The sequence below is a fragment of the Podarcis cretensis genome, assembly GCF_951804945.1.
Source record: "Podarcis cretensis genome assembly, chromosome: 9".
NCBI lineage: Eukaryota > Metazoa > Chordata > Lepidosauria > Squamata > Lacertidae > Podarcis > Podarcis cretensis.
In genome coordinates, this window is record NC_137178.1 from 21142783 (window position 1) to 21164412 (window position 21630).

General features: G+C 42.7%; 1 protein-coding gene across 1 annotated transcript in view; it reads right to left on the reverse strand.

Moving 5' to 3' along the window:
- Nucleotides 1-19733, reverse strand: part of STPG2 (sperm tail PG-rich repeat containing 2) — a 218700-nt gene extending 198967 nt beyond the window's left edge. Inside the window, exons 1-4 of the mRNA XM_079990920.1 lie at nucleotides 19382-19733; nucleotides 15713-15822; nucleotides 11066-11221; nucleotides 8790-8954 (exon numbers count right to left, since the gene is read on the reverse strand). Coding sequence (XP_079847046.1) covers nucleotides 8790-8954; nucleotides 11066-11221; nucleotides 15713-15822; nucleotides 19382-19487 — 537 coding nt within the window. The 5' untranslated portion in view covers nucleotides 19488-19733. The remainder of the gene's footprint in view (nucleotides 1-8789; nucleotides 8955-11065; nucleotides 11222-15712; nucleotides 15823-19381) is intronic.
- Nucleotides 19734-21630: the final 1897 nt, after the last annotated feature.

The window sequence follows — 21630 nt, forward strand, 5'->3', positions numbered from 1 at the left end:
CTTTTTACTCTAGTCCTTGACACCTGAGATATGTGTTTTCAGGGCCCACCTTATTCTTGTGACAGTAACTTATTTTAACTGTTTTTAGTATTGAATTTTAAAAGTATATTTGCCTGCTCTGGAACCTGACAGTTCTCTCTCTCTCTCTATATATATATATATAAACTGATCCAACTCTACCTCACCCATCTTTCTACATTATCTTCAAATGGCACAAAACAGATCTGCCTAGATGTAACACATACCATGTTCATTAGAGTGTTTAATATTGGTATCCAGAGTGTTTAGTACTGGCTAATACTTTCCAGTATTGCTTTCTTCATAATGGAGTAGTAAGTCTCTATATCACATATTGCACTTAACGTTTTTCAATGAAATGAAGAAACACAAATGACTTCTCTGATAAGCCCACAAACTGACACATTGAAATGCAGACTGAAATGCAGACATTAGTTCTATTTAGCTCCTGCCATTTTCATTCCCATATGCATACTTCTGCCATCTTTTCTCCTAAGATCCTCTGAAGCCCTAATTATGGGAAGTGTGTTTTATTATGCACTAGTTTTATTGGAAATATTAAACTTCTTAACACATGCCCTGTTCCATGAGTGTACATTAAACCACATAGTATCAAGGATTTAAAAGTCCATAAATATTTATAATTTGATTTTTTGTTGTTGGTGGTGAATAATAATTTCCTAGCTTTACAAAAACTAATAATTAACCACAACAGCTGGATATCTGCAAACTAAGGATAGCTTTTAAAAATATTTTGCTTTACTTGTTAGAGTTTCACATAATAGCAGGAGAATAATTGTTTCAATACAGAACTCTAATTCAATAGCTAAATGTTTGTAAGTGTCCATGAAGAAACTTTAAGGTCAATATATATTTGACATTTACAAAGAACACTTTAGTGAGTCAGATCCAAAGGCAATTTTAACAACTACAGCCTATTCTTTTTCAAACTCAATAAGCATGAATAACATTATTTCCTTCTCCATATACAGCTTAAGCTCTGCATTAAAAATAATATAAATTGACTGCTACTTAACACACTAACCTGTACATTACTCAGGTAAAATACCCCATGCATAATGGAATTAAAAAAACCTTTTAAGAACACAGGCAGACTGAAGAATAAATTGATGCACTCTTAACTCTAAATCACCACGCTCTTTTTGCCAAGAAGTGTTGACAATACCAACTTCAAGGTCGCTGTCAACTTGCTATGTCATTAGCAAATAAAATATGGTTTAATTGAAGCAAACTCAGCAAGGAGGTGCATTATTTTAAGTGAACATTGCAATATAACTTGAAGAATTACTAATCGCCACTCCTGTTGACAATAAAAATGGATGGAGGTGCTTTGAAACTTTTTTTCTATGACTTTCCCGTAATTAAATATGGAAATAGATATCATGAAGAATTAAAAGTCCCAGAGTGCATTAATTCTGGCACTAATGGACTGTCTTTCAGTGCTGCAGCGCACAGGTAGTTCCCAGCATGTTCTCGCCACTACCTAATCCATCAGTGTCAGCGCTCTTAGCCAGAAAGAGTAACGTGGAAAACACAGATTTGGGATTACATCCCACGCTGCCTCAAGTGGAAACAACTATTTGTCACATCTCAGAATGCTTGGGTAGGAACCTTGCTTAGTTATTAAATGTTTTGCATTTTGCAAAACAGCCGCTAGACACTTTGTGTAATCATCATCAAATCTCCGCACACAGACATTGTGCCTGAAAGAAATATGCTTTCCCAAAACAGACATTGCACATTTCTATTTTAATCAACATTCACCACTATTTATAACAGCTGGAGGTTTCCAATGATCTTTCTATAAGTATACACTGGTAGCTTTAATGTAAACCTCACTATTTTGGTGTCTTGTTTATCCTCCTCTTTTATTCCCTCTTGAAATAATTGTCCACACTCTGAAGTCAATTCTGTGCTCCAGATGAGATTACACTTACGGGTTCTAGACTTTCTGTTGAGGGCTACATTCCCCTCAGAAGTAATTGTCAGGGGCCGAAAGCTGGCAGTGGGTGGGGTTGGAGCCAAAAGTTGGTAGTGCAGACCTTTTCTCTGCCAACTTTTTTCTCCCTTGTTGCTTGCCATCCCCATCTTTCCCATCCAGAGAGCTGCCAGGAAAGAAAAAGTTAACTTTTGCTCTTGCCAGAGGGCTTCTTAAACGGTCTTCCGGTCCTTGCTATTAGCATATAAAGCCCTGAAGAACTTGAGTGAAGAATTTAAGGAGAACGTTGCTAAAAACACGAAGACCCACAGCAACCAATTCTTCAGAAAAGGGCAACCAAAATGATCAAGCAACCAAATGATCAGCACCAACACTTTGAATTGTGCTCGGAAACGTACTGGGAGCCAATGTAGGTCTTTCAAGACCGGTGTTATATGGTCTCAGCGGCCACTCCCAGTCACCAGTTTAGCTGCCGCGTTCTGGATTAGTTGTAGTTTCCGGGTCACCTTCAAAGTTAGCCCCATGTATGTTTTCTATCCAGGCTCCCTAATTAACTAGGATTTGAAATCAGGTTAAGAACCTATTTAATATCAGTGATGATGCAATGATTAACCATCGTCAAAGCTGGATAAAGTTTGTCCTGGAGTACTGAAGAGCTGGGGAAAAGAAATATATAAGAGAAGCGGACACGGAGCAATGGCTCCAAACTACAAGAAAGAAGATTCCACCTAAACATTAGGAAGAACTTCCTGACAGTAAGAGCTGTTTGACAGTGGAATTTGCTGCCAAGGAGTGTGGTGGAGTCTCCTTCTTTGGAGGTCTTTAAGCACAGGCTTGACAACCATATGTCAGGAGTGCTCTGATGGTGTTTCCTGCTTGGCAGGGAGTTGGACTCGATGGCCCTTGTGGTCTCTTCCAACTCTATGATTCTATGATTCTATGATTCTATGAAATCCACACTGGCTCCCAATCTCTTACTCATGATTACCAATGTTACAATTGTCCATGTCTTTGTAACTGATACCACTAACTCCAATAAATTGTGTAAATTGCCTACCCCTGTTCTCTGTGACACACAACTTAGTCTGTAATCACACACTTATCTGGAAGTAAGAATCAATCAAAGCAATGGCACTTACATCTGAGTACAGGAGTACCATTAGAATATTATTTTCAGCATTGTTTTATTGTTACAGTGTACTTCAGTCACAGTGTTACTTTGTTAGCGCAAGATAACAAAGATTGCTCATCCTCCCCTCCTTGAAAAAATAAAAGTTTCAATGTTCTATGATTTCGAGAGATTCTCCTTTATGGCTAGTCTTTTGAGTTTCTGATTTTGTTTTGGGTCATGCTGTTTAAGTAGTTAAATAACTGGCCTATTGTTTTGTATATTGTGTTTTGTTGTTTAAGTATGGAAATAGATCATTGTTAACCAACTGGTAGATCATTTTTTACTGGATATCAAGATTTCAACTATTTAGCTAAATAAATATAATATTTGGAGCCAAATAATATTGTACATAATTCATAAACACAAAGAAATCATGGATGCATCTACTGAATCATGTATGACTTTTCCAATACAGAATTATTAATCTTTTAAAAAGGTTAAAGATTTGATTTTTCATTCTCTTCATCTAACATAGTAACTCAACTTGAGTAAAGTAAAATGCACTCCATGTTTTATGATGCCAAAGACGAGTAGTTCATTTTAGTGACTCTGCTGCCACCTAATGCACTGACTGAAAAAGCATATTATAAGGAACAAATGGAGAATTCCAAGTATTCTTGTAGTGATTCCATATTTTAGTCAATTGCAAACTCTAAATCATTGTTCTGTCACTAAAGATGAGGTGTGCTTAAAATTACAAGGATTGCTTGCATACCTCAGAACTTCCATACAGCTTCTAACAAGCAACATGTGTGCTTTCAACGAACATCAATTGTAGGTTTAGAAAATACACCCTGGGAACATATCTGAACAAAACACTATTCTAGAAATGTTATTCTATTCAATCTTATTGAAAGAAGAAATTGCTGCTTTATAATACAGTGAAGTATCTGCAAGCATTTTGTAAAATAGCTATAATTAGCAACTGCAACTATGGTTTTCCACATAGCATGTTGCTTTTATAGCTGAAAATAAGTAATTTACAACTAAACTTTAAGAAGACAATGGTTGCTTATTATGGTTTTAGAAATTTTGGTTAAATCCAAGCATGAATGCCATGAAAAGCGAAGAAGAAGAAGAAGAAGAAGAAGAAGAAGAAGAAGAAGAGGGGGCTGTATTGTATCTATCCAGCCCAATATATTTTGAGTGGAAGAGATTCTCTGGGCAGATGTGTACCTATGCTCCCTTGCACCCTAGGTAAGGAGATGTATTGGTACCTACCCTCCGGTCCCTTGCACTCTTGGCAATGAGATGTATCAGTCTCCTCTGAAACCAGGAGAGACCATGTGGAAAAAATTGCTTTTTATCGCCTTTAATGCTATGCCAATGATTTCCTCCATGGCCATCAGGGTCAAGTCTGCTGTTCCTTCTCTCCATCAGTCCTATCTGCCTTCCTCCTCCCTCACTCCTTTTGCCATTTGCCTCCTTCCTTCCTTTTCCCTCCTTCAGCTCTTGCCCCGCTCTATCCTTTGCCAACGATGACAACTGGGGAGGGGTGCCCTGCTATGACAGCCCACACCAGCAACCGGATTCCTCTGCCAAGGCACCCAGAGCAGCTTGCATTCCTCACCTGACCACCAGAGGAGTGGACAGGGGAGCATGTGGACAGGCAGACAGGCTCGTAACCAGTTTATATGTTTTAAACTGTTTCTATTTTTTTGCTTTGTTGTACCACCATAAGCGGTGGTTTTTATCCATGTACTTTTATTTTGTTTTGATTTATTTTGGGTTGGGGTGGGGTGGTTGGGGAGTGGGGTGGGGATTGGTTTTGTTTTCATGTAATTGTTTTGTTTGTTTGCTTTTATATTCTGTAAATGGAGGCAAGTATGAGGCTTGGGATTCCTACTGTGGAGGGGCGAGGGAGGTATGGCGGTGGGGGCAGATGTCATAGGCGAAGGGGATCGAGATACGGATATGCTCGTACCCCTTCCAATCTGCGCCCCATCCCGAGAGACGAGGGTAGGGTGAGCAAGGATTACTCACCTCCGTCACTGGTGTTGTGCAATGCCAGGTCTATAGGCAACAAAACCGCCACCCTGTGAGATTTCTTCACCTCGCAGGGGGTTGACCTGGCATGTGTGACTGAGACCTGGGTGCGTGAAGGGGATACTGTTACCTTACGAGAGATGGCGCCCCCGGGTTTCTCCGTCCTTCACCAGTCGCGGACTGTGGGCCGGGGGGGAGGGGTGGTGTTATTAATCCGGGAAGATTGTTCTTTCAGGGCTCTACCATCGCCATTGATCCCCGGCATTGAATGTGTTGGCCTAGTGTGGGGCTCCGAGGTGAGCTTGGCTGTCTGGCTGGTGTACCGGCCACCTAGCGCACCAGCAGCCACCCTGTCAGGCCTGCTGGAGGCGGTGGCCGGCTGGGCCTTGGAGTTCCCTAACCTATTGGTATTGGGGGACTTCAACATCCATGCTGATGCCACTCCCTCCTCACAGGCTCTGGACCTGGTGTCTTCCATGGCGACACTAGGGCTCTCCCAGTTTGTTTCGGGCCCCACACATCAAGCAGGCCACACGCTGGATTTGATCTTTGGCGTCGGTATAGATGTGATCATGTTTCCTTCGATGAAGGTGCCATGGTCTGATCACTATGCTCTGAAAGCCAGGATTGACGTTCCACCCCCACCCTGCTTGGGTGGCGAGCCAATTTGGGCTCGCCCGCAGAGGCTGATGGACCCTGATAGATTCCGTCAAGCCTTGCGGGACCTTTCTCCCCCTGGCGACTCATTGACTGAGCTTGTTGAGGCCTGGAATACCCAGCTCCTGGCAGCCATCAATGAGATCGCACTTAAGCGCCCTCTGCGACCCCGCAGAAACCGGGCTCCCTGGTTTACCGAGGAGCTCCGGAAAATGAAGCGGGACCTCAGACGGCTAGAGCGAGTATGGCGGGGTGCCCGTGACGGAGCCTCAAGAACATTTTATAGGGTTTTTATGAAAACCTATGAGATGGCAGTGAAGGCCGCTAAAAAGTCCTACTTCTCGGCCTCCATTGCATCCGCTAGCTCTCGCCCGGCACAATTATTTAGTATAATTCGGTCTTTAACGTCCCTCGAAGGACAGCCAAATTTAAATAACAATTTGACACACAGCTGTGAGGCATTTGCGAGCTTTTTTGCGGAGAAGGTCTTGTTGCTCCGCCATGACCTCCCTGCCAATTTGGATACAATAAAGGAACTGGAGGCCCCTCGACTGTCCTCGGGTTCAGTATTGGACCACTTTGACTGGATATCCCCAGCTGATGTAGACAGATTCCTCCGAGCTGGAAAGCCCACCACCTGTCCTCTCGACCCGTGCCCGTCCTGGCTGATTAGAGCGTGTCCAGAAGAGGTGCGGGCCCCCCTGGGGGATATCATCAATCTGTCCCTTGGCACCGGGACATTCCCAGGGGAACTGAAGGAGGCAGTGGTGCGCCCGCTCTTAAAGAAAACATCATTAGATCCCTTAGATCTATCCAATTACCGCCCGGTCTCGAATCTTCCATTCCTGGGTAAGGTGATTGAGAGAGCGGTTGCTGAACAGCTTGGTAGGTTTCTGGATGAAACATCAGCTCTGGATCCATTCCAGTCCGGCTTCCGCGCTGGTCATGGGACCGAGACGGCTCTGGTCGCCCTAACAGATGATCTCCGCAGGCAGCTGGATCGAGGCGGGTCGGGGCTGCTGATTCTTCTAGACCTGTCAGCAGCCTTCGACATGGTCGATCACGAACTCCTGGACCACCGCCTTGCCGACGTGGGGATCCAGGGCACAGTCCTTCAATGGCTGCGCTCGTTTCTCTCTGGTCGGGGACAGAGGGTGGCGCTTGGGGGGGAATTGTCATCCTGCCACTCCTTGGTGTGTGGTGTGCCTCAGGGTGCAATACTCTCCCCGATGCTTTTTAACATCTTTATGCGCCCCCTCGCCCAGCTTGTCCGGAGTTTTGGGCTGGGCTGCCATCAGTATGCTGATGACACCCAACTCTATTTGTTGATGGACGGCCACCCGGACTCGGCCCCAGACACACTGATCAGATGCTTGGAGGCTGTGGCTGGATGGTTACGTGGGAGCCGGCTGAAGTTAAATCCTTCGAAGACAGAGGTCCTCTGGCTGGGACGGGACGACATGGGACTGAGGGGGCAACTCCCATCTCTTGCGGGGGTGCAATTAGTGCCAGCACCGTCCGTTAAGAGTTTGGGTGTAATCTTCGATACCTCCCTCTCCATGGAGGCGCAGATTGCAGCTACAACAAAGGCGGCATTTTTTCATCTCCGCCAAGCTAAGCAGTTGGCTCCTTACCTCTCTCGCCCTGACCTAGCCACTGTGATCCACGCGACAGTCACCTCCAGACTGGATTATTGTAACTCGCTCTACGTGGGGCTGCCCTTGAGACTGACCCAGAAACTCCAGCGGGTGCAGAATGCCGCAGCGAGACTCCTTACGGGGTCTTCGCTTAGAGATCACATTCATCCGGTGCTATACCAGCTGCACTGGCTCCCGGTGGAGTACAGGATCAGGTTTAAGGTGCTGGTTTTAACCTTCAAAGCCCTCTACGGCCTAGGGCCCTCGTACCTACGGGACCGCCTCTCCTGGTATGCCCCACAGAGGAACTTACGATCTTCAAATAAAAACACCTTGAGGGTCCCAGGCCTCAGAGAGGTTAGGCTGGCCTCAACTAGAGCCAGGGCTTTTTCGGCTGCGGCTCCAACCTGGTGGAACGCTCTGTCACAAGAGACAAGGGCCCTGCAGGACTTGACATCTTTCCGCAGGGCCTGCAAGACAGAGCTGTTCCACCTGGCATTTGGTCAGGGCGCAGCCTGACCCCCTCCTCTGGCAATCTTTACAAAGCTTTAGTTTATGGTTGCCATCAATTTTGATTTTAATTCATTTTTATAATGTTTTATAATGTCACACTGTTTTAATGTTGTTAGCCGCCCTGAGCCCGGCTTCGGCTGGGGAGGGCGGGATATAAATAAAATTTATTATTATTATTATTATTATTATTATTATTATCAACCTGAGTGGAGAGGCATGATTTTTACGCTCCCCTGGGCCGGCACCCTTGTCTCCAGGATCTCAAGCATTTTGGGTATCCTGCTACCTGATTCTTCTTCAGCTGGAGATAGCAAGAACCAAAGTACAAAAATTCTGCAAGCAAAGCATGTGTTTTACTGCTGTGCCACAGCCACAAAGACAGAAATAGTAAGCAGGGCTAAGAATGCCAAAGAATCAGATAAAGCAGGGAGAGTCAAGAAATGAAACAAAAATAGGTAGCGGCAGAACAAAAAAATGAATTTTACGACCTGCCTATGAGAGGCGATAAAAATGTTAATTTATACAGGGACACACCCTCTAAATCTAAAAACCAGTCACACTGATGCAGAGACACAGCAGGCTCCAGAGCCAGTTTCATCCCAAACCTAGAAAACCCGTAGTTCAACTTTACGTGATGTCAATGACCCTGAAATTATGGAGATACAAAGCACACTTAATGAGCCTTGATTTCCAGGTGATCCCAGCTGTCAAGCTCAGGTTCACTTGAGTTCACTGCCTCTAACACTGATGTTGACTCACAGCACCTGGCTGGTTCCTTTCTGTGTCCGAGGTGCTACTTGAGGTCCAAGTCATGACACCCATAATGCAAAATTTTATAATTACTTACACCTTTTGTCTGATAGTATGCTGGACCTAAAGTAGTGTCTCTTGAAGGAGGATTATGCTTTAAAAGAGTGCCATCAGCAGCCTCTTCATAACCAAATGATTGTCCTTGGGAAGGGATAGAGGGAGCCTCTGATTTCCGGAAGACTTTGATGCATTCTGCAAGTTTCTGTAGAAACAAATGCAATATACCTTGTCACAGATATAGTACATCCTTCTAACAGCTTAACACAATTACAGTTGTCCAATTCATGTCCAGTGGAATTTACCTTAAAAAGGAGTATCCTTTCCACTTCTCAACAGACATGCTTAAGAAAATCTATGAGCTGTTGACTCTGCACACTTGACTAAAGTAAGGCTGCTCCACTTTCTCATGGGGCAGTGTTGCAGGCTGGCCACGTGGCCTCCCCGTGCATGCTGGGGGCGTAGCTAAGCCCCTGCATCATCAGGGAGTCCCAGCCGCATCACGCCCCCGGGCAGACAATCCAGCCAATCCAGCTGGCGGGGGGGTGCGGCTTAGCGTATTTAAGGATCTGCAAGTAAGGAAATCAGCCCTGAGTGCTCACTGATAGGACAGATCCTGAAGCTAAGACTCCAATATTTTGACCATCTCATGAGAAGAGAAGACTCCCTGGAAAAGACCCTGATGTTGGGAAAGATTGAGGGCACAAGGAGAAGGGGACGACAGAGGATGAGATGGTTGGACAGTGTTTTTGAAGCTACCAGCATGAGTTTGACCAAACTGCGGGAGGCAGTGGAAGACAGGAGTGCCTGGAGTGCTCTGGTCCATGGGGTCACAAAGAGTCGGACACGACTAAACAACAACAACAAGTAAGCAAACAAACAAACAAAAAAGAAGTGGGGCCTGCAACAAAAAGTTGCAATGGGGAGGGCTTATGTTCAGGATACCAGACAAACTGCTTCCAGTGTTCCATTTTTCTCCAGGCAGTCAGAACTCAATACCCATTAAGCTACTCAATCTTCACCAGACTTGGCCTTTTTGGGGGGTGGAGGGCAGGGTGCCCCATGGTTTCTTTCTTAACTATTTTTGTACCCTGCCAGAACCTTCGCACTGCCTTCCCAAAGCCTAGTAAGCCTGTGACTGCAGGTGTGAGCAGGTAGGCGGGGGAGAATAAACAAATAGAGAGAAGGAACAGTGATTTTTCCCCCCACTCTCCAATTATTTATTTCCCACCCATGAAAACCTGCAATTGCACAAGTATAATATGCATAAGATGCAAGTTACCTGTACTTACTTCTAGTGGGAGCAATGTTATATTTTTGATTACATGGGCTGACTTCCAAGAGAAAACCAGAGAGAGTCCTGAAGTTAAACACACTGATGATACAGACACCAAACCCAAATACATAGTTAACAGATTTGGCACAGAACATGAATCTAAAGGGAATTCTTTACAAAATGACATGTTTCTTGTGTGCAGTATAAGATTTACATGCTTTTAATTTAAATGAGATGTCATCCAGCCTGACATCTCCTGTATCTTGACATCAGCTGTGTAAAGAATAAAGACACTTGAGCCCAAGAAAAGAAAACATATACAACACGAATGGCAAATTTTCTGCCTAGCTGAATTATGTTTGGCTGCATTGTGTGAAGCAACACTGTACGTATATTCTGAAAAAGCCTCCTATACAATCCTTGACATATACAGTACAGCTGTTATGGCAAGGTTGCGGCACAGAAGGTTACTCAGCAGAAATGGAGCAGAGTTCCAAATTCACCAACACCCTGAAATCTACTCAAAAATCGCAGCTTCCACCAAAAATAGAAATATTTCAAAAGCAGACCCAAGACCAACTTCTTTCTGACAAATGAAGGGAGCCCTCTAAAGAAGGGGAGTGTAATAAATGCACACACTGAATCAGAAACCTTTGGGTGCACACCCACACCCAAAGACCTTCCGCTTGCTGGATCAGAAGAAACTGGTGGAAATCATTCCAAGTTCCATAATATTCTCAGGAGTTTTGGCAAGAAAGAATAAAATCTTTCTGCTCTGCTCTGCCTCACTAGGAAAGAATCCTGCTGTTCTACCTAATCAATAAAGTAGCATCATGTGGATATTTGATGCCTGGCACTGAAGCCCTCTGCAAGTAGCAGAGCTAGATATAAGGGCTTTCAACTACAGCAGAAGAGACATCACTGTAAATTTCTCAGTGTACATGGGGATTTCTTCTTCTTCACATAGGAAAAAAGTAATCAGTCCTGGCAGTTCATATAAACAACAAAATTACAATATATCCCTTTTTATGCTGATGTACCTGTGCTGCAGAGATTTTTGATGGTTTCTTTATCCTGTTGGTGTCTAGACCCATTGAAGGAGGCTGGCAATATGTTCCAGGACCAGGAGTATCGGCACGGATCTCTCGGAAACGCTTCTCTTTGTTCTGAGGACTCTTGCCCCCTTTAACAGTTTTCTAGAGGTTAAGCAAAATAGCCCATGAATGCGACAATCACCACTATCTATACAGCACCATATACTGTAAATGACATTGGGGCTGCCAAAAGGCAGGTACAGAAGCTACAGATGTACCAGGCCCACAGCCAGAAGGGCCCCAATGCTGCCACCTTGCCAAAAACCAAAAAAAGTCCAAACATTCACTTGTCCAAAGTGTCACTGCCATAGCTGGTGGACTAGAACACTTGCAGACAAACAGGTTAGCAATGACTACGATAGAATATTGACTATGTTCATCTTCAGGCCCAATGTAAATTGCTAGCTCTTACCTTTCAAAGCCCTACAGCCTGGGACCTAGGTACCTTAAGGACCATCTTCGTGCAAATGTGGCCTCCCACATACTCTGTTCAGCATCTGAGAGCCAGCCCTGAGTGGCTGTTTCCACTGGGTGAATTCCACTTGTGATTCTGAGAGGCTTTCGGAGGTAGGTGGCTGATGTTTTATACCTCACTTGTGTCAGAATAATAATAATAATAATAATAATAATAATAATAATAATAATTTATTATTTGTACCCCACCCATCTGGCTGGGTTTCCCCAGCCACTCTGGGTGGCTTCCACAAAGACAAAAAATACACTAAGATGTCACACATTAAAAACTTCCCTGAACAGGGCTGCCTTAAGATGTCTTCTGAATGTCAGGTAGTTGTTTATCTCTTTGACATCTGATGGGAGGGCGTTCCACAGGGCGGGCACCACTACCGAGAAGGCCCTCTTTCTGGTTCCCTGTGGCTTTGCTTCTCGCAATGAGGGAACCGCCAGAAGGCCCTCGGCGCTGGACCTCAGTGTCCGGGCAGAATGGTGGGGGTGGAAACGCTCCTTCAGGTATACTGGGCCGAGGCTGTTTAGGGCTTTAAAGGTCAAAACCAACACTTTGAATTGTGCTCGGAAACGTACTGGGAGCCAATGTAGGTCTTTCAAGACCGGTGTTATGTGGTCTCGGCAGCTGCCCCCAGTCACCAGTCTAGCTGCCACATTCTGGATTAGTTGTAGTTTCAGAGTCACCTTCAAAGGTAGCGCCACGTAGAGCACATTGCAGTAGTCCAAGGGGGAGATAACTAGAGCATGCACCACTCTGGCGAGACAGTCTGCGGGCAGATAGGGTCTCAGCCTGCGTACCAGGTGGAGCTGGTAGACAGCTGCCCTGGATACAGAATTGACCTGTGCCTCCATGGACAGCTGTGAGTCCAGAATGACTCCCAGGCTGCACACCTGGTCCTTCAAGGGCACAGTTCAGGACCAGGGAGTCCTCCACACCAGCCCGCTCCCAGTCCCCCCAAAACAGTACTTCTGTCTTGTCAGGATTCAACCTCAATCCATTAGCCACCATCCATCCTCCAACCGCCAGAATATTGTATTGTTAAGTGATTTGCTGACCAATTTTGGTTTATTATTCTGTGCTCAGGGTAGGGAGTTTTACTAATGCTGCTGGTTATTGTTGCGACTGTCTATGTTTTGATATTGCTTTGAATTGATACTGGTTTCAACTGTGTGTTTCTCAGCTACTTAGAGACTTTTCTTTCTAAAGAAATTAAAGAGGATAGAAATATTTTTAAAAATTAAAAAGTGTTCTGCTTTTCAGGTAACTCAGAGCCCAGGGTAAATGCCATCCTAGTTTGCAACCTACTAGTGATTTTGAGCAGCCCAGTAAAAACTAATATTTGCACCAGGATTTCCATCTCACTTTTCTATACTTCCTTTAGATTGCCTCTCCCAGCCTGCCAAAAAATAAATATGCAGACATCTCATCCTTTTAAAGTGGAAAGGGCAGTCAAATTCAAATCTGCTTTGTGGGCACACTATAGAATGCTAAAAGTCATTTGCTTGCAAATATAAGTTAAAGCTAGTGAATAAAAACTGCTGCAGTGAACATGTTTGCTTTGAAAAGGTAACAAGATTCAAAAACCATTTAGAATAAAAAGAAACCCCAAAACTAATTGTTTCAACCTTACTGTTTAAAAAATAATAATCAAAACCTAAGCATAACACTGATAGTAACCATGTTACTTTCTTTTTTCCACCAGAGAGAACAAGCTTAGCATATAACTAATGAACCAACAAATACCTATAGCATATAAAAACCAATCTTGTGTATGATAACTTACTTTAACCTTTTTTACAGGTTACTCTAGCAGCTTTGCTCACACATATTTCACAGATGTTGAACCAACATTTGGCATTCAAACTTTAAATAAAATGCACACAATAAACCAAACACCTTCCTGTTTGGCATCCATCTGTTTTGGGAGACAAAACACCTTCCTGCTTCCCTTTTTTATCTTGTTTATTAAAATAATCATATGCTGCAAGGCTTGGTAGCTTGAAAGTTTGACTACAATATTGGAACATGTTGGCTGAATTAAAAGGATTGCTAATCCTGAGACATTTGACACAACTACTGTGATTTATAGACATTCTAGTTTTGTCACTTGAACAGCCACCTCACAGAGGTGATTTAACTGGGATATTTAAGACTTTCATCTTAGAAAATATTGTTATATTTGATAAATACAAGCTTTGTTGCTTATAGCCACGGCAATCTGGGGAAAAAAATATATAGGCAGTAAAACATCCAGGATATACAAAGCAAATATTACAACAATAACTCCAATACTCCTAAACAGAATAAAAACAAATAAAACCACTCATTCTTTATATTAAACCTCAAAATGTTCCTTATATTAAAAATACTGGATATCAAGTAAGATTAACAAAAGCACAAATCACACTGTGATCTCTAATATACTGAGCTCATATTTTCTTTGCTTCCAAAGCAAATTCTGCTGCCCTAAGTGTAATATATAGGTTATTGCCTATAAAAATAATATGTATCAATTCTAAAAGATGACAGGAAGGGACTGTGGAATATTAGCAAGAAATGTATGTCTATCCCTTACCTTTTTGCACTGCAGTTTGTATAATGCCTAGATGAGAGAACTGACCGCTGCTCCCCTTGTATAGACTTGGAAATGAACACATTTTTTCCAAAGTAATTGGAAATAACTCAGTTCATTTTGTCACCCAATCTGAGGCTCTAAAAAGAAACCCATTTGTCTGCCAATGGGCTACTCTTTAGATCTGTGCGCAAGAAAATAGGAGATGGAAAAGGCCACCCACTCTTACAATATATGCTTCCTGTAATGGTGGGTTTTATGCCCACCCACACCTGTTTTCTCAAAAGCAGTCCTGCAAAGCACACACATGCACACACCCAGGTGTTTATCCATTTCTTTGCTACCGGGCTCTTTAAAATATCTGCTGCCCAAGGAAACTGAGGGTTGAGAGCCAAAGGACCACCTCCACAGGGGACTGCCTTACACCAAAGGTACCTTCTGATGCTTTTACACCCCACGTGAAGTTTAGCTGAGGAGGGCAGATCTTCAAAGCAGCCCTCTACCAAACCAACCAAGAAACAAAATGGCTCAAAGCCTAGAAATCTTCTCTAGCCTGGATTTCAATCTGATCTGGAGAAGGTTCAGGAGTGCCCAACATTCAGCTATCTGTTGAGTTGAGCATTATCAATCCCCCAATCATCTCAGAACATTTTAAATTCAATCAACAAAAATATCTAGTAAAAATGTATTTTGAAGAACCAAATTACCTATTTCTATTGCATTCAGCTGCACATCAGCTTCTTTTATCCTCTTTTGATATTTGCAGATAAAGACATCGAATTGAAAAAGTTTCATTTAGTTGTCCATCTTTGCTAAAATATATACCATATTCCAAAATCTGCATTCCATCACTTGTTCAAATGTGCATTCACTCTGCTTTTAAAGCTGCACTCTGTACTAGCAGAGCATATCAAGAATCTCAACCTAGCTCCCACACCTGCAAGAACCACATGCAGTGAGCCACTAGAGGGGGGGAAAGTAGAATAATTTGACAGGCATTTCATAAATGAATTTTTAAATCTCTACTAACCACCCAGCAGTAGTACATTCTGGGATACAATAATTCTTTGTACACATTTTTAATTTGGAAGAGAAATAGGCTGAATACAATTCTCACTTGACACCATGGAGGTATGGAGTGGCAGGTCCACCGCTACATCCCAAGCCCTGCTGGCTCGCTCCAGACAGGGTGGAGGGTGCAGGTGGCTCTCCCTACCATTTTGCTATGCTGGTACAGCCGAGGGGCCTGAGGACTGAGCCCCTTGGTAGATCCATGGGGCTTAGGGTCCAGATCAGTCAAAGCTGCCAGCATCCTGCCTCTGAAATGCTACAATTCAGGGCTTTCTGCTTGCTACCAATAGTAGTAGCTTTCCACCCACTGGAACACAGCCTCACCAGTGGGCACCTACATACCATCTTAAGTCTCCCTCAACCAGCAACAACAAGTGGGTATGGATTGTGTTCCATGTCCAACTAAATTGTTGACTGACTTACTGCTTCTATAACTGCAAACTCCACCTTTCATAACAAATTTATTCAACCAGTATAATTTTACCTGTGTTTTCTCAATCTCATAGGATCCCGGTCCTGGAACATCGCTCTCAGCATTCTGATAAATACTTCCATGGCCACGACTTGCGAAAGAAAGAAATGGAGCATAGCCAACTGGGGGGGTGGGGAGGAAATTTGAATTTGTTAGAATTTGCTTCAGGTCATCATTCAGCGGTGAAAAGTTGTTAGATCTTGTTTTTCAAAATATGTCAACGGATATGACAATGCAACTCCCTTTATTTACTGTGTGTGCCTGTGTACATATACAGTGGCGTAGCGTGGGGGGTGCAGGGGGGGCCGGCCGCACCGGGCACAACATCTGGGGGTTAGGGTTAGGGGGCGCAAATCCATGGGTTAGGGGGCGCAAATTACTTGCCTTGCCCCGGGTGCTGACAACCCACGCTACGCCACTGTACATACATGTGTACAACTCCTGCTCAACCAATCAGGTTTTGACTTTGTTCTTAAACAGCAGCCCTCCTCCCTCCCCAGCATGCCACATTTTAACTGAGAGACATTTTTAATAGCAGCAGTTAATGTAGCAAAGGAAACTTTGGTTAAATAAGTATGTTCAAACGAGTTTTAAAATAACACAAGTAAATACTGTACCGCATCTGCCTAGACTTTCAACAGGGCTGACCAGAAATAAAATCTTTCATTTCCATTAGGCTCTCTAAACTGTATACTTGCAATATAAACAATTGATAAACATCAGCATTATTTGCCAAATCTAGAATTAGATTTGTTGGGGCCTTCTAAACTAAGGTGAAAAGTTAGCATGTTCTGCTGCATATGACAACACCAATGAAGAAGAAAATCAGTTTACATGAGAGTTAGTGTGGTCCTTTGCATGACAGGACCTTTATCCTGCACTTTCATTACGAAAAACTATTGATGACTTTCCCTCACACATTTTCTGAATTAATAGCCAAAAAGAGTGGGTAAGAGTTGGAACAGTATTATTCTGATTAATGCCATGGTTGGTATCCAATTCATGTAAACATGTTAGAATTAAATAAACAAACAAATAAATAAATAAAATATGATAAAATATATGAGGAGTTGGATATACTTCCATTTATGTGCCACTGGGATAAAGTGTGTTTAAAAGCCTGCCGTTGTGCTCTGGTTCAAAGAAAATACAAATGCCACAAATGGGTAAATGATAACTGTGGCAAGCATTGAGGAATCAAGCCCTTAACCATTATCTCACACTGAGAATGCATCAAATACAGAAATCTTTCTCATCCTAAATAATGAAGCCAGAAAACCTGGGTTGGAAAAATAAGTGCTAAGAAGACACTGCTTTTAAATTGGACTGCTGAGATCCAATGCCCAGTTGCCTGCCAAGCACACAAGTTGTCTTTCAAATGAGAGTTTCTTTTCTGCTCATGTAACCATGCACAATATGCCTGAAGCACTTTTATTTATAATGTACCAAACCAACAGTACTGTAATAAACTGCAGCTGTTGAGTTTTCTTTTCTTTTCTTTTCTTTTCTTTTCTTTTCTTTTCTTTTCTTTTCTTTGTATGGACTACATCATTGCTCTCCTCTATAGAGTTGGGAGTTGTACAAGTGCAGAGTTTTACATTCCAATAATAACAGCAGAGAAACTGGATATACCTTATTTAAACACCATCGGCATCTGAGCGGTTTGAATAGAATATCCTCATGCTGCTAGACTGAGTAAATTGCATTAGGACAACCTGAGCAGCTGCGGCTCAAATGATATTTAAGGCTTTGCTGTATTTGTCCCTGTTATTGTATATATTGTTTTGTCTTGCAATTGTTCCTCAAACCCTCTTTTGAACCTGAGGCACATAATAGGGTTGCCATATTTTTTTAGGAAGACCCCAAAATTGTTGAGCGTTTTTAAAACAAGTGCAATTTTTCAATTGACTTGCCTAAGATGCAGGACAAACATTACATTTCTGAAATCCCCCCCCCCCCCGGACATCATTTCTGCCTTTTAAGTTCCTCTTAAAAGCTTGAGTGATCCCTATTGTGGACATTTATCCCCCACTTCCCATTTTAGAACATTTGTTCACCAGAGCAGTGTGCCAAGAATAATTTCTGTACAAGTGTCATACCTTTCAAACTAAGAAAGAATGCCAAATGCTACATTGTAAAAACCTGGGAATAATTTTGGTCCCATGCACACTGCTATACATTTAAAGCTCATTTTTACCACCTTAGCTGTCATGACTTCCCCCAGAGAATCAGGGAACTGCCATTATTCACCCCTAACAGAGCTCTAACTCCCAGCAGCCTTAAGAAACTACAATTCCCAGGATTCTTTTGAAAAGTCATGACTGTTAAAGCAGTATAAATCTGCTTTAAACGTATGGTGTGGATGTGACCTTTGATTTAACTCAAGTGTTTTACTTCTAAATAAACGTCCCTTCTGAAAAGTCTAAAACATTCTGGAATCCCCTAAGTGGAAATAAACGACGATACGGAACATGGGGAATGCCTGTCTATATTATTGTTGTTGTTGTTGTTGTTGTTATTTAAATCTCCTGTTTATTTGGGGAAATTTTCAGAACGCAAAACAGGATATTCGCTTTAGAAACGCAACAAAATCATGTGCATCATGTATAGATGGTATACGACACCAGTGAAGTTAGGGAAAATGTACAAAACTAGCTCAAACATGTGTTGGAAGTGGAAGGAAAAGGAGGGGACATTTTATCATATGTGGTGGGATTGAAATGAAATGTTAAAAATTTGGGAAATGATACACAATGAATTGAAGAAAATGTTTCAGCTAACATTTGTTAAGAAACCTGAAGCATTTGTGTTAGGGATTGTAGGAAATGACCTGCCAAGGAAGTTGAAAAACATCTTCTTGTATGCAACAACGGCGGCGAGAGTCTTAATAGCACAAGGATGGAAGAATGAAGAAACCCCGACTAAAGAATTATGGCAAAAGAAACTGATGGACTATGCAGAATTGGCAAATTTGACACATAAACTATGAGACAAGGATAACTGTGAATGGGAACCTTTTAGAAAGTATTTAAAGAAGCAACAAAGTGAACTGGACTCCTTGGCAGGTTTTGAATAAACACTCACAAACTTTTTATTGATAATAATCAGTTAGATAACTTAAGGATTTATACAATTTTGTAACATGCAAAGAATAGCATTTACAGGGAAACCAGAGATGGGAACTGAGGGAAGTCAGGGGAGAAGGGGAGGGGGGTTGTTTTATGGGGGAGCGGAAATGGGGGGAATTAAGGATATGTTGTAAGATAATATGTTCAGTTTAAATTCCTAATAAAAAATATTAGGATAAAAAATAAAAAATATGCATCGATTGCTCAATTAAGTGGAGCAGAGCAATTAATAACTCAATAACAGGATTTATTTCCAAGTAGAAACGTTCTGGGTCGTGCTGAGTGAGCCTGCCCTTCCAAACTCCCATCCCCACACATAAACCCACCCCTCCACCCCAGTTTATCCTTTTGGTAAACCGCTTTGACGTGGGTAGCTGCTGTTGCAATCAAACGGCGTATAAATCTCAAGAAACAAACATGAATGAATGAATGAACCGGCTTCGCGCTCCAGCTCCAATGGTAAACAAGCCAAGTTTGGCCTGAGGGAAGCCCAGAGCCGAGCGGGCCTTGGCCTCCAGCCCGCCCGTGCTTCTCCCCTCCCCGCTCGCCTCACCTTGGAGCCGTTTGGTGTCCGGAGGCAACTCGTAGCAGCCCGGCCCCAGGTGGGACGCGGTGCCGCCGACGGTCAAGGTCAAGGCGCGGGGAGCGCGGTCGTACATGCTGCTCGGCGGCCTCCACCACGCGCTCCCGTCGCCATGGCGACCGCAGGCCTAACGCTCCGCCCGGGCCTGCCTTGCCAGGAAAGCCCGGGGCGGCGGCCTCGCCCCTTTCCATCCAACTCCAGCCGTTTCAAAGCCCGCTTCAGAGTCTTCGCGGACTCCCTCCCGTCACAAAGGGCTGCTTTAACGAAAATATCGCATTTTAAGGCTGTAAAAAGAAGCTTTCGTTTATATCCAGCCTTTCCTCAAACCCCTGAGTTTGAAGTAACCAGAAGAAAGGGTGGGGGTTCGGTTGTGTTTTATTTTCCTTGTCTTCATAATAATTACATTTTAAGATTGCTTCATAGCCAAATCCTCCATAGTTTTTTTGTAACTTTATTGCAAAACAATTTACATATAACAACACAGACAAACAAAAACAATGACCTCAAAGACAACTAAACATTAACTAACAACACATCGTCTAACATCACACATGCTTTTGACTTCCAATTCACCTCATGGTGCTTTCTACATATTCTTAACCTTTACGCATTTCCTGTTATATCTGTTACATATCCAGAAAAGTTTCTACATTTTTAGTTTTCCTTAATATCAAGATTCAATCTAGACCTGGAGATTTGCATTCTCACAATACTGTATTGTTTTAGATATTCTTTAAATATTATCCATTCTCTACACACTTTCTGGTTTGAGTTTCCTCTTATTCTCCCAGTCATTTTCGCAAGTTCCAAGTATTCTGTCTGCTTCACCTGCCAGTCAAGCTTTGTAAGAATTGAGTCACATTTCCACTTTTTTGCTACTAAAATTCTAGCTGCCGTAGTTGCATACATAAAGATCCTCCATAGTTTTTAGGTACTTTTAGGTGAACATGCATTAGGCTGCAGGCACCCTATATAACTAGGGTTGCACTTTGATTCTTCCTCTATAATGGTTTGTGTGTCTTTAGTAGATGTGCAATAGGCAGAAATTCAGCAGGTGGAACACTTTTTATTATATTTTCCCCTCTTGTGCTCCTTTTCCATAGGGTGCGTTAAGGGACTGGTAAGCTGGGGGGTTGTGTAGGTGAAATATGGGACTCACGTCACTTGCCACACTTGCTCCATTGCTCACAGTAAGAGGCAAAGTTTGGGGTGAAGGAAGCACTGCTGCGTGCACCTGCTTCTTATGGATCAATCCAAACAATCAAGTCAAAAGTATGTCACTAAAAGAGAAAATGTGCACTGGTCACAGAGCAAAGGTTCGAGATTACTCATACAAGTTAGCCAAGTTACATTATAAGGTGACCAAGAAGCAAAAAATAAAAATTTGCAGTAGGGTGTGGGCATATACTTCTCAATCACTCTTTATAAAGAAACTCTTTCTACGGTCACCCCACTTAACTATTGTAGCCTGCATGTGTGCATGCACACACACATGCATAAAATTTTATTTGTATATATTTATGCAAAATAAAAGAAATGAACTACCGTATTTCTTACAGTTTATTCATTTAAAATGCTTACGCTTTGTTCTATAGCCCACTCAAAGCAGCTCACAAAAAATTGCATGGTGCAAACCATATTCAAAATGATTTCCAATATGATCAGAAATAGCATGGTCTATATATGTGGTTAATTCTTGCAATTCTTGGTCTTCCCTGTCATCAGGTAGGAAGTCAACTCTGAGGACATCTGAGGCCAGGGAAGTTGTTAAGATGTACCTTCCTCATCCCATGATGGAGGCAAGTCATTGGCAGTTGCCAGGCAACTGTTCCGATGAAGGCCCTCTGAGTATCTGTTGCATATTTCATCCTAATCTTTGTATAGTGGATAAAGCATTAAATGATGGAGTGCAACATTCTGGAGGGAATAGTGGAGTTATATATACAGTAAAATTGAATTTTTAAGTGTCTGATCTTTAGATTCTACCTCTGCAGAGTTTTTACATTTGCCTCTTGGGGTGGGGGTGGGGGTTACCACCCATTCACACTTATTACGGAGTAATATTTGCAGAATATAACATCTAGGGACTACCTGATCTCAGATGAACCACCACAGGAAATGTGCTTTCTGGTCGCTAGGGAAAAGGAAGGGCAAGCTATAAGTATTCCAATGATTAGAAAATAAGACAGAAGCAGAAAAGGGCACTAGATGGGAAGGGA